The sequence below is a fragment of the Coloeus monedula genome, assembly GCF_965178545.1.
Source record: "Coloeus monedula genome assembly, chromosome: 12".
In the NCBI taxonomy this organism is placed as follows: domain Eukaryota; kingdom Metazoa; phylum Chordata; class Aves; order Passeriformes; family Corvidae; genus Coloeus; species Coloeus monedula.
Genome location: NC_138792.1, coordinates 10246592 through 10261178, shown reverse-complemented (window position 1 = coordinate 10261178; position 14587 = coordinate 10246592). Strand labels below are relative to the sequence as shown.

General features: G+C 39.3%; 1 protein-coding gene across 2 annotated transcripts in view; it reads right to left on the bottom strand.

Moving 5' to 3' along the window:
- TENM1 (teneurin transmembrane protein 1) overlaps window positions 1–14587 on the bottom strand; it is a gene marked incomplete at both ends in the record, with an annotated part of 234187 nt that overhangs the window by 90291 nt on the left and 129309 nt on the right. The window contains 3 exons of one of the 2 annotated variants that reach the window (XM_082289581.1): window positions 2109–2255; window positions 4523–4546; window positions 5604–5789. In XM_082289581.1, the coding sequence (XP_082145707.1) occupies window positions 2109–2255; window positions 4523–4546; window positions 5604–5789 (357 nt within the window). The remainder of the gene's footprint in view (window positions 1–2108; window positions 2256–4522; window positions 4547–5603; window positions 5790–14587) is intronic. The other variant, XM_082289582.1, reaches the window with a different exon arrangement.

Genomic DNA, 14587 nt, shown 5'->3' with positions numbered 1-14587 from the left:
AAGGGAAGTGGTTATAATATGTAGATATGATTTTCTTTTCCTATACAAAATTGATTGTGAAGAAAACTTAATTACATTTAGCCCATGTGTAGTAGTCAGATGAATTAAATATTTCTCTCTGCACTTATCTCTAATTTTAATGTCAACAGAGCTGTCCTAGTCCATGTTATGCTGCCATTAAGAAGGAAAAAGAAAATTGCTTTTAAAACCTGCAGTGAAAGGATGTTAAGTGTCTGCCTTAAACTGACAAATTCAAAGAGATTTAGAGTTAAAACTGCCAACTCTTCCAATAACTCTCTGTTATTGCAGAATATAAAGCACCCAAAATCACAATACAGGGCAGTTTATACAGAGCCAGTTCATAGAGTGCATCAGAAAATGCTTTCCATACATTACAGGCTAAACAGGGTTTGAGTGGGCAGATTTAAGAGTGCAGGCGGGTGAGTCAGTGGCTCAGACAGCAGGGGAGGGCACCGACAGATGGGAGAGCACAGGAGGCAGGGATGCCAGCTGTGGGACCTTGTGTGACAGGGACACACACTAGTGTAGGAGAGCACAGACAGTGGGTAGAGACATGGTTGTTGGACCTCTTGGAAATAAGGTGGAAAAGGAAGGATATGAGAGGAATAAGGCAATTTTGAATAGGGTTCAGAAACGAGGAAATCTTTGCCAAAGGACAGCAGGGTCTTAGAGCCCACAGGATACAGAATCAGAAGGTCTCAAAATATATCTGTAAATGAGGAATCATCACTGAGTCAGAATGTTTCTATTGAGGTCCCACAGTGAGCTCAGTTCTTGGATCTATATCAAGCTTAATTTATCAATGACCTAGAAGAAAACAGACAATCATCATAGTAAGGTTTGTCCCTACAGCCGAGTACAAGATCTCACCCAGGACACTGACATGGTCTTTAGGCGTGTCACAGTAAGATAATGTGTATTTCAATACACCTCAGTGTACAATCTAAGGAAAAGTATTTAACTGTGCTTGGGGCCGATCATAAAATCATAGAACTGTTTGGGTTGGAAGGGACCTTAAAGATCACCTTGTTCCAAACCCCTGCTGTGGGGAGGGATATCTTCCACTAAACCAGGTTTCTCAAAGCCTTATTCCAACCTGGCCTTGAATCCACTCTCTGAATGAGAAAGCTGCACAGCTCTGAGAATGGTACAAGCACATGGTAAAGGCTTTTAGTAAGTGGAGGAGAGAAAAGCAATAGTCCTTGACTGTTCAGTAAATGAGTATTCCTAAAACAGATAGGAAAAATAATTAACTCTGAGAGCAACCAGTGAGGAATATTGTGGCTTCTCTCCCACTGGCAAGTTTGAATAGAGTCTGGATGCTTTTTCTTAAAAAAAAAGCTCCAACTAGAGTATTAGAGTATTGGAAAGGAAGCAGAGACCAGCTTATGAAAGAACTATGTTTTTCCCCAGCAAACCTAAAACTTACACAACCTCAGAATGAAATCAAGACTACAGAAGAGGAGGAAATGATTATTTCAGTACAGGGCTCAGTTTATGGTACTTTCCAAAATCTCTTCTGCCTAATTTCTACACTAGTTTCCTAAACAGTCCTTCAAAAGTAGGTCCAGATAAATGCAAGAACTGTGGTGTGTCTCAGTAGAAATATTAAGTGAAAGACTTATGTTAAAAAAGCAACTGTAAATGTGCACTTAATGCTTGCAAATATATTAATAATAATAGAAGACTAACTGGATGCATTTTGACAGGCACAGAGGTTTTTTTCATTTGGATATCTCTTGGCTGTTTTTTCTAAAAGACTGACAGAATTATGAGGAAGAGTGGAAAGGCGATAGAGGAAATTACTTATTACACTTTTGTTTTGTTTTGCTTTTCATGAGGAAAAAAACCAAGTACTGGGATGGTAGATATGGCTACAGATACTTTCTGCCTTCAGTAGCATCCAGCACAAGGATCTGTTCCCACACTGTGCTGCTTCAGATGAAGTCAGTGGAACAACTGTCTTGAGCAAACAGACAAATACTGACATTTTGTGATAAAAAGGAAAGCATACACCAAAACTATGGATTTAAATGGCAATCAAGGATGTGACAGATAAACAGAGACACATGAATTATGTATCATACCTCCATCATTGTCCAGGTTATCTGCACACACCATTTCCATGACAACGTTACATCCTGAGCCACTCCAGCCCACTTGACAAACACAGTGCCACCCATTCTGATCAAGAGTGCACCTCCCATTTCCATAACAGAGACCTGGGCAACCATCTAAAATAGAAAGTGCAAAAAAAAAAGCCTTCATGAAGGGATATTTTCCCTTATTTTGTAGTTGCAATTGCTCATTAACATTCCTACTTCCAGCATTATACTTGCTGCCTTCAAATGATGATAGCTTGCAAGCCACTTACATTTCTGGACGAATATGGAAAACTCCCCAACTTGGTTCTTCCCTTTGCTTGCCCAAAAGTAGTTTCTCAGTGAAGAATGAGGATTTTTTTAGTGTTTAATATTTTGTGAACAGGAAAAAAGTGAGTAAAGTCATGCTATAAAGTTCTAAAGTCATGTCCATCTCTTTCTCTACTGAAAAATAAACTGTAATTCACTAACGGTATCATACACATAATCAAGATTTATATCAAAGATACACATGGAAAATATTGTCTAAATGACAAACTAGCAGCTGTGGACATAATCCTACACATTGCAGGGAGTGAAAGTGACCTTTTTATTCTGTTCATAAATACTCATCTGACTGAGAAAAAGCCAATTTGATTTATGTCACAACACAACTCTTTCCACAGAAGACAACTGAGGGAGCACTGCCTTCCTGTTCCACTTTCTCCTGTTATAGCTGATTCCAACAGGACAAACACATGCCCTTTGGTGGTGCTGATTCTAGATCAAAACTGGACCAAGGACTGTAGCATCCTCTTGATTACATACTTGCAACTCTGAATCAACTTTGGAAATTCACGTCTAGATTTCTTGCCTGTAAGAGTGAGAGAGGAATGGTCTCTTGGATGTGTACACTCATGTCCATCTGCTTGCATAGTGCAGTGCCAGCTCAGACATTTGTCAGATCCTCACCATGTCACACATGCAGCCAAAGGACAATGGATAAAGCAACGGAAATTGGCAATACGTTTGACAGAGTGAGTGGCATCACTTCTAAAATGGCTCTTTTTGCCAGCATAGACATACAGGGTCTGAAAGCCCTTGCTCCTGATACTGATCATAAACACATAGGTGCTATCAGAGACAGGGTTTTTCTTGAGGAAGGAAGAAGACTCAGTGCCTGACAGCCCAAATGGACTTTGGAGGAGCCAGTCAGAGAGTCTGGTCCGTCAGGCTGTGATTCACAGCCCCACATGCAGCACATTTCCTGGGAACTTTACATGAGACGTGACCTCCCTCCTTCTCACCCTTGGCAGTTTATCAATCACATCTGCAAACAGAGCGATCAGAGAGTCTGACCCTCTTGCTCAGAAAACTGGAGATGGGTGGCACCATTTTCTCGCACGGAGTTATGGAAGATGCTACTTCGAAACAACATGAACTTGGCAACCACCAAATATACTATAAAAGCCTCTTTCAGGGAGTTGCGGGAAAGGGCAGGATGTGAGAGCTCTTTTGGGTAATGTGGATGTTTTTCCACTTTCAATCACTGTCCTGCTGAGTTAATTAATTTCTTGTACATTATTATATTTTGCTACTGTGTGTGGTTATCCTCTAAGTCTATAAATGCAATAAAATGAATGCCTAAATGCTTTTATTATTATCTAATTCCAAAGAAATAAAACAAGAAACAGAAAATAAGCACTCAGGTCTTTCTGAACTAATGGCTGGTTTGGTATTTCTGTGAGCAGCATTTCTGGAAGGGGCTGTGCATCACTGCTCTGCTCAGTATGGCCCAGGCAGAGGGACTGCTGTCACACTGGGGGAAGGTTCTTGCACTGACACGAATGAGCAGGACCTGCGGCAAGGCATGGGAATCAAATGAACAGCACCAGACACAAAGCAACATCAAATTTAACTCTTGTATCAAATGATTTGAAGAGAACTAGATCACATCTGGCACAGACAGCTCTAGAAAACAAGAGTACTTCTCTATCGAAAAAACTTACTTCAAGCATAAATGACAAAAACAATTATTTTTTGTTCTCATGGGAGACAGTATCAACACAAGCTTTTTAGCAAGTCCTCAGCTCTGGCACTACTTTGGATGGTAAACAAGAGCAAAGAATGGATTTGCCTAACACAGCACATCAGATGGCCCTGTAAAATATGCTTACATTGCTACAACTTTGCAAATGAGTTGAGCACATTACTTATTAAAACCTGCATTTTCTGCTGTAAATCTCTGTCTCCGTGTGTGCATATATATCTATATATATCTCCATAAACAAATGTGCCATCTATTCTGGGAACTTAGCAGTCCAGAAGCTCAAACAAAATGGGTAACAGAAAACACTCAATTCCCAATACTTTTGTATATTTTCATTACTTTTTTTGGAAAGCTGTTATGAAAAACTTACCTTGGACAGCATCTAAGTAGTGAGCTTAAAAAAAAAAAAAAGAACAAAACTGAGATGGATCAAACTTCTGTACCAAATGAAAATACATTTGCTTATGGCTTGACACCTGTGGGCTAGATATAAAATGTCTCCCTCTTCCTGCAGGCAGATCTATTCCTGCTGCTGTGACCAGAACATCGTATTTGTGATCGTTCTCCATTTGATGACAAGTGTGCAGGGGCCACACCTGGCACTGCCTACAATGTGAACGGCAGGTCTATTTATCTTTTTAAGTATTTTGGTCCTTCTCTGGATTTGCTCTAAACAACCTTCAGAAAATTAGGCTGTTCCTCCATCAGAAACCTAATTCTTGATTTAGCAAATCTGATTTAGTAAATTCTAGAGCCAGGGAATGAATTATCTTAGAATGGTCAAGATAAAGATGGCACATTCTAGATTTTCTTTCAAGAAACAAATGTGAGACCTTACACTGCTCATCTTTGAAAATTAGATATCACTTTGGGACATTTTAGGGAGAAACACTCTTGGACTTTGCAAAAAAAAAAAAAAGTTGAATAGCATTAAAGATATAACTATTACATTTGTATAGTAGACTAATGATTCTAAAAAGATCTGACAGCTTTACCTTATTAAGAATATTATTAAAAGTCAGCTCTAAAAAAATACCATTAACAATAAGTAAAATATGTAAAGGCAAGAGACTTAATGCAAGAATTATGTAAGCTAAATAATAGCTTTTCCCCCAAACACCTTCTATTTTTTAAACATGTTTTTCTTTCCTGACTTCAAAGTTCACATATGAACACATCCCAAAGATATGTTAGGACTGAGATATCTCTCCTTTTTGTGTGGTTTTTTTTGAATTAATTAATGTATGTTATTTCCTCTATACAGAAAGTTGTACCAAGTTGCTATTTTGTGGGACAAACAGGGTGCAGGGGCACATTTTTTATACCTGTCTGGATTCCGAGTCTCTGTTTTTCCAAACAGATTTCAATCAGAATGATGGCTGTGGCAGATCTGTGTAGGACTGGTGTAAGATTTTATGTATTTCATTTCTTGAGGCACAAAACCCCCTTACCAATGGTGCAGTGGTCCCCTTCCCATCCGGGGCTGCACTCACACTTCCCGTCCTTGCACTGCCCGTGCTCGGCACAGTGGGAGTGGCAGGTCCGTTCTTCACAGGTGGGTCCCACCCAGCCCTCTTCACACTGGCATATCCCTCTGGAGCAGACACCGTGGCTGCCACAGTCCAGGGTACACAGCTCTGCACATGAAAACAAAAGCACACCATGTGGAACAGCACTTTCATACTGCAAATAGACTTTGCATCAAGACTAATTCACTTCTGTATGACTATCACTCATCAGTTGGATCAAATATGGGATTTTATCACTCAGTACAGACCTTATAAAATCTGGCCACCTCCTTCTTTAGCAGCTATTGGTCAGATCATTTATTTGTTTGGGGTGGGGCTGCAAATGATGGCTTTGCAGAGGGTAGAGTAATAGGTCTAAACCAGACAAACAACGACATGAAAAGTCTGTATCTTTTGACTGATTTCTTCTGAGACTCAATTCTAAAATCTCTTACAAACTCAAATATTGTGAGCTGAATTAAAGGATAGAGTGGCATATAAAATACATATAAGCAAACCAATCTTTTAGATATTCAAATGTAGTGATGACAAAATGGCCTTAACTTGCAGTACAGAGAGACACCAGAAAGGTAACAGGGAGTAAGAGACAAGGCAAGCACCTCACTCTGACAACAGTATAAACATTACATGACCTATGGGTCATTCAGATCCCCCTAGTTCTAAAATGGCTTTCAAGGATTCAGACTTTTTTTTCCTTCCTGACCTTCATGAGTCAACTGCTAAGAAACCACAAAAGCTGTTTCAAGTAATTCATTGCCCTTGGAAGAATTTCTCTCCCTGGGCACTGTAGAACAGCCCTGATCATGAAGTGGTATGAAAGTCCTGAATAGTTTCAATACATCACCATATGCCAATTGCAATTCTACTTCCATGTTTACTAAAGTTGTTCTGTGAAAAGAATGCTTTCATTATAGAAAGGTTCCATGTAGTTTGAATTTATTTAGAATAATTATTGTAAAGAGACAGAATTTGCTTGTTATCCTGCAATTAACCTGCTACAGAAATGTCTCCTCCTTCTTCCTCTCAGAAAGCAGCTGATAGCACTTAAGTATAAGCCAAACACTCATGTCTGCTCTGATTTCAAATGTCAGTGCTACATATTTAGTTGTGGCAAGAATTTTGCCTTGACAGATTTTAAACAATGATAATTTAGATCTTGGAACTATTGTATATAAACATCCTTAAAAGCATCTGTAGTGACAAATGCTGTCACTTACATACCAAGAAGAGTTTTTCAAGTTTAAATTGAAATCTTATCTTCCAATCATTTAACACAAAGAAAAAAGCATCACAGAACTGGAACAGCACAGTGACATCAAAGACATGCTGGGCTCTGTCTTGAGTGAGAGCTTAGCCCTCGTTTTTGGTAATCACCAGGGTGACAGCACAGAGCACAATCAAAAGGATGGGTGAGTGACAAACGGCAAGAGCATTGTCAAACTCAAATTCAGAAGCAGAAGGCATGGTAAAGAACATCACACAAAATTCAGTAAAAGCAACTGCAAAGTACTGTCCTTAGGAAGTCAAAATCAGCTACATAAAAAATAATTAAATTTACTGTTTGGACAGGGAGTTGTGTTATACTGGAGTACAAGATATAAATAATTATCTGATGATATAATTCTACAATATTCCTGAAAAAGAATACGGAAGACAAGAATAGAAACTGCTCTGTTACATTCAAATGAAAAACTGTGCTGAGTCTGGGGCATTATACCTTAGAAAGCCTTGATTGCTGCCTGATGATCATGTATTAATCAGCTTCATGCCTTGGACTGCCTGCCTGTAGGTACTGGAAAGGATTTCTTCCCCCTTGCTGCATAATTTGTCTTGGCTCTTTTGTTTTGTTACTTGTTTGTTCCTTGGAAACCTGGGAGTTCGCTTGGAGGTCTATAGGAGAACTTGCTTTCTTACTCCATTGGTACTGAAGCTGTCCAAACACTTGCTCCTATGATCAGGAAGTAAACTGATCCCACCAGATCACAAAAGAATCACCCCCAAGCAGACTGGAAGAGGATCACTGATATTATTTGAACCTATCTTTCCAGCTTGGGGCATTGGCCTACCCCGAGAATTAAATCTAACAAATTACCTGCTACTTTAAGAATTTAGGCTGCTAGAGGGATGCGTTTGATCTCCCCTGATCTCCCTCTAGCTCATTATAGTTATTGCTTTTGATATTTTACTTCAAGTGGCAAAGATTGTTAAGAGGATATTAAGAAATATTGTGTAGTTTACAATATACTGAGCTAAGTGGAACTGATGGTCTTTTGACCCTCTGGATTGACATTCTACTACACAGATCTTTGCAGTTGTGGTACTGGCTTAGTTCAACTGATTCTGAAACTTCAGGGAAGATTATAGGCATTGGAATACAGAAGTGGCACTGGCTGAAGTGGGGAAACAAAGCAATACATAGAGCTTCTGACCCTGTCAGCAGCTCTAGCAGCTACTACCACTTCTCTGTCCGTAAACAGACTGAAGAACCAGCTGTGGAAAACCTTGAACACATTCCCACACATGGCATGCATGGCTGCATCCCCCGTCTGTCTACCCCGCAGAATCTCATCATGACAAACTCATCTTCCAAACAAACAAAAGAAATAACAGCATGGAGCTGAAGGCAATGTAGGCACATTCCTACCACAGGGACATGGCTAGATCTTGCACATGTTCCCATTTTAAAACCACAAAATTAAACAGACCTTAAAATGTTAGAAAGTTTTCCACTGTTTTCCCAACACATGGAATAAAATACTTAAACACAACTTAAGATCCTAATTTTTAATGGAGATACTAGATTACCTATCTCATCCTAGGTCGGTCCATATCATCTTCACACGTAAGGCTTCTCTTTTTTGTTCTATTTTCCCTACATAAGATCATACTTGAAATGAACTTACCTAGCTCTTGCCTTTCCTTCTAATAATGATTTTTTTTCCCCAAAATATTGAATCTAAATGTTCTTTAATGAAAACCAAACCCAATTTTGTTTGCACCAGATGTAATGAAATGAGCTTTCTTACTTTGGACCAGACACTTTCCTCAGCTACCCTAGTTGACCTGCAGTTCAGCCAACTCACACTTTATCATCACTGAGGCAACCTTGAGACTTACATTCTTTTTGGTGATTTCGTAAGGCTTCAGAAATGCTGTTTACCATGATAATGTATTCTTCTGCCATGCAAATCCAAGATTCTCCACAGACTTCTCATGCAAAGCAAGGGAAATCAAGCCCAACATCATCCTATTAATGCTATGGTAGAACATGCAGCTTTAATCCACAGCTAATTTAACAACTAAGATCAAAAAAAGGATTATCAGTTCAGGTTGCCCTGTTTTTAAATGCAAAACTATTTCTTAACTCCTCCTGCAAATAAACAAGCCCAAAAACCTCTGTGTAGTGGGGAGCTACATTAACATTTGCATTTGTATCAAGGGTTTCTGCTGCAGACTGGACAAAATGAGATACTCCAGTGAGTGCTCAGGGACCAACTGCAATGGGAAATTCTACAGTAACTTTAAATAGGTAAATAGCATCTAATAAAGCTGATGTGACAGCAATTCAGACAGAAGTGAAGTTTGACAGCAAGTCAGACATGATGCAACTGTTCAGCTCACTGGGAGATCTTCCTCCTTCCAAAGCAGTTGGTCCTACAGGACCTAGCACTACAAAATACAGCAGAGCCAGCAGTGGGGAAGGGCTTTGAGCTGTGGGTCAGTGCAGCAGTTGAAACAGCCAAAAATGTCTTCTCTGACTGAAACAGCTATTCCACTCCTCCTCCTCTCCATCCATCTCCTGGCTCTGTGATTCCTGCCTAGTGCTTAGCACGTGGAAATGGTGAGATGATTCAGATCATGGAACTGTCAGAAAATTACTCAGTTTATTTTCCTGGGTTAATACCTGACAGCTAGCTGAGCTAAATCAGCCCAAAGAGAGATCAAAGCGGCAATATAGGCAGGACAAGGGAGGAGATGCAAATCCCAGCCTGGAAGAGACTGTCCTGCTGAGGAGCCACAAGCTGTGCCATCACTGACTGCAAAGGACAAGAGCAAAGAGGTGACTTCTGTAAGGTAACAAGGGAGGCAGGTGACATGAGGTACAGTTTGGATTAGTTGACTCAGGGATATTACATCACAAGCCTTTACTTGTGCTGTTCCATTAATTGCTATTCATTCTTACGATGTACAGTGCCATGCTCACAATTCCTTAAGTTCCTTGACCATGCTGGTGTTTAGGCTTGTAGATTACATAAACCCATCTCTTCTTTCCCATTCCTCTTTGTCATAGTTTAGTGGGATATACACCTGCCTGCTTGAGCTCTAAGGCAGACCTCGTGCTGGGTTGCAGGCTGGTCTGTGGCTAAGAGACCCACTCCTCAGGACATGTAAATTTTCATGGTTCCCAGGAAACCAACTGAGTCACCCAAATTCACAGTAATTCATGGCCCTGCATCAATTTTTGTACCTGTACACTTCGAAATCCAAACAAGGTTATCTAAATGTATGTCTGGAAAGTTAATTTTGTTTTTGAAACAAGCCCAGCCGTGCAGAGTCACTGTGAGCATCGTGCTGGCAGAGTGCCGGGAGTTGGCCTCAGCCGACCCCTCAGCAGCTTCCCTCAGACTTTCATCAATACAGTTTACATCAAATCTAAAATTCAGAGTCCTTAGACTTACACCAATTAACAAAGAAGAGACTTTAAAAAGGTTTAACTCAGTCTAGAATTTTTACTGACATGTTCTTAATTCTGAATGCTCATTAATTTCTTGGAAAAAGGCAAATGTGAGCTGTGAACCATTATTTGTACATATTCTTGAGAAAGAGACAAATAGTTGATCATTCCTGAGCTAATCTAAAAAGCATTAAAAATTCACTCCACACTCTTCATTTTAATTACCTAAGTCAACAATGAGTTCTTTCAAATGTGTTTTATAATAAGTTCCTACTTATGTGTTATGAAAAGGGAAATTAAAGCTAAATATTTTATAATTTATAATGATAAGGGAAGATTTTAATGTTAATTCAATATATGTCAGAAATAACTCCTAGAAAATCATGCTAAGAATATAAAACTATATGTAAACAAAAGTGGCCACATACTATGAAACACTCACTGTATTTTTGTTCAATAGTGAGTCTTGTTCTACAGATAGTCTAAACTTTCAGTATTAATAATTTTGCTATCAATTTTTTAATAAGTGGCTTTCCATAAAGATTAGAAATTAATCTACCCAGACTTCCACCCAATAACCTTAACTGCTAGAGGCAGCAAAAAAATCACCTATCTAGACCTAATAAAGAGTGTTTTTTTCAATTTAAATATACATTGCATTTAATAAGTTTGCATGATAATTTCAACAATGTTCCTGAGCTCTTAAAATTACCTTCCTGCTGTGTCCTGGAGACAACTCTGTTCTAGCGTTCATTTTCAGCAACTGAATTTATTAATACAATTTTTTATACCACAAAAAAGTTCAAAAATGTAAAGTTTTAGGTGTTTCAAAAGCACTTGAGCTTTTTTTTTTCTGTAAAACCCAATGAAAATTTGTTCCCCTTAAAGAAGGTTACCTAGGAGTGCACTACAGAGGTTTCATGCAGACATCAAGTTTTACATATCTGTACTAGAAGAGGTGTTATTTTTATGGTACAGCTTATCTTATTTTCCCAACTTACATAAACTTCTTTGGCAATCTGGATGTTAACTGCATCTGATCTTGGCTTTTCCAACAGTGTCACAGTAGTTAGTCAGGTGTGTAATTTTTGACATTCTTAGCCAACCACAGCTATGCCAATAAACTGTCCCTGGAAGTGTTCAAGGCCAGGTGGGATGGGGCTTGGAGCATCCCGGTCTTGTGGAAGATGCCCCTGCCCATGGCAGGGGAGCTGGAATTGGATGATCTTTAAGATCCCTTCTAACCCAAACCATTCTGTGATCTATGATCAAGCAAGGGACAGCTTTTTTAGGGACAACACAGCAATGCTACGTGGGTTATACCAGTGTTCAGTGACACCTGATCTTCAAGCTTGAGATGGAAGTCAAAGGGATTTGCAAATGTCTTCAAAACATCAATGCTGACGTCCTTCTCTGTCAGCTGCCAGGTTTTGTGAACATGTTCCCTTTGGAAAACTGAAATCAGCTTCCTGTGTGGAGAGGCAGCAGTGGTGCATTGCCCATCTCTTCCTTATCCTCCACACCACCGAGGAACACGTGATGGGAACTTGCCACAGAACTTAATGTGAAATTTAGTACAATCAGAAATAAATCACTATGATAGATCATCACCCAATGACTGATCTATTTTAACATAAATTTATAGAGAATAGAGCTGCAAAGGACTTCATAGGATCATCTATTTTTGTTTCAAATTAAATCACACCTGGCATCCCCTAAAAACTCCCAGCAACAGAGAACCTATGACAGGACTATACTATGACAGGCAATTCATACCACTATGAGACTGTCTTCACAGACAAATATTCTCTCAATCTAAATTCCTCTTGCTGCAACACTCCTTATCCTTCTCTTCACGCATTGCATGCTAATATCTGACACTGAAATATATTAAAGGTCACCTCACAATACCACAACAACGTGTTATAGTTGGGTGAATGAATTCAAAACAACTCTTTCTGCAAAACTATTGAATTGAATTTATTCTCATATATCTCTCTAAAATAATTTTCACAGTCATTTCCAAAGATTTTGTCCTTGCCCAAAGTGGGACGTGGTGGCCCACCCAACAAAAGACTCAAAGAGTGAGATTCATCTCACATGAATTGAAACATTTGTCTGAAATACTCTTCTGGTACAGTCTGTTATCAGACTAGAATGCTTAAATTTATTCAGCTATTGATATTTATCCTTTCTGATACTGTCACGAAGCAAGACTGTAGCACGCACATAAAGCTATGTTAAGCCAAAGAAGAATTATTTGGAAAAAAAATTAAGGAGAAAACGAGTCTTTCTCTAAATTGCATCTGCCCTCATTTCTGGCTCTGAATTGTTGGGGTCCCTCCCCTGCCATGTAGCCCTGGCAGAGGGGCCCTGAGGGCACAGACACGGGGTTTCCCTGCCCCTGCTCAGCCTCGTTCCCATTGGTTGGTTTGTGTTCCCTGCGTGGGCAGAAGGACCCTTGGTCCCGTGACTGGAGCAGTTCCTGGGCAGAGCCCCGGCCATGCGGCTGGAGAAATAAACATCTCTGAAACAGCTATCAAGAATCTGTCCATATATACTTCTTTTCCACGGCCTCCTTGTTTGATACATCATGTTACAGAATCCCCACTGTAACACTAAATGATGTTAGAGAGGTTCATAACATATTCCAACTATTTACAGTTTTCCATGCATTACACAAACGTGGACATGCCTTAGCCCCTTTAAATACCACTCTTTTTATGTGTCTTCTTGATGTATTCTAATACTTAAATTCATATTAAGTACCCCCTTTCCCTCATGATTACATGACTGATAACCTGTCTGTATTTTCTCTTCAGTAGATCTATGGGTTTTGCTATGAAATGAATTAGTGATTCCAGAAAATAAGCTTTTGTATGGTCTCACTAGCATTTAAAAACCAGCACAGCTGAAATCTAACTGATTAAAGGACTGGTCCAGGCACTCTTCATGTTTTGCCCAGCATTATCTGTGATGATGTTCCACCTGGGGGCAAAAAGGCACTTCAGGAGATTGGGTCTTCCTCAGAGAGACAAGAGTTGCAGAAAAGAACTACTGAATAGTCCGTAACTTCAGAAAATAAATGGGGGGGATCTAAACTTCACACATTTGACTATTATTTGGGATATTTCAGACACAATTACTGCACAACAATCAACTATATCTACCAAAGGCAAAACTTCCCCAAAACTTCTTCATTCCCCAAACATTACTTCATTTTAAACTTTCCTACTGTAAGCTCTATGTAGAAAACCTTTCTGATGTCTTGCCTCGCTGATACCTAACTACCTCTCTTACCTTCTTATCACTGGCCACAACATATAATAAAATAAACCCACTGGAACTAAAATGCTGTATCCTCACTGTTTGTTACTCAGAATGTTTCACTATCCATACAGTGGTGGTTTTAACTGCTTTTTGGGAATAATCCTACCATCATCTCATTGAACCTATTCTTGATGCATTAGGTACTCTATAAATAACTCTTCTGGCCTCCAGTAGGAAGGCTGCCATTAGCACTACCGTGTATCACAAAATATATGAATGCAATTGCATTTAAAAAGCCCTGTAAGGTAGTTTCTGATAATGCTACACCTATGTACAATATCTTTTCTAAACTGGAAGCCTCAATTTGCTGGAAAATTTATTTGTGTAGAAAAGTAATCAGTGGACAGACAGAAAGGTCTAGAGGGCAAATACAACAGAGGCTGGGGAAATGACAGAGCAACTTTTTCCCCTTCTGAGATCTTTTATCACACTTTTTTCATCCAGCTTTATTTTTCATCTGATGAAGATTTTCTTCCTGATCCAAATCCAATTTATATATATATATATACACATATATATATATATAAAACCTCACTCTATATTGATTTCACTGTGGTTCAAAATGGTATTTTTACAGTACAAAAATTTAATCAATACAGCCTGAAGAAGCAGGACTGGTAATGGTAAACATACTAACAGATATTTCATTTCAGGCAGCCAAAGCACTGAAAATTGATACCACTGAAAAGGATTCCTCATTTACCACTGGGAACATCTCTGTTTACCCAGCCATAGCACTGGTGTAAAGGAGAATACAATTATGCTGGGCTTGCCACACAAGAGAACCTCTCTCTTTCTTAGAGGTGATACAGGTTGGCAGGTTGGACAAGGCCAGTGTGGGCAACGTTTAAAATAAACAAGCAGAAGTGTAACCTAACAGCAAGGAAGATCAGACTGACAC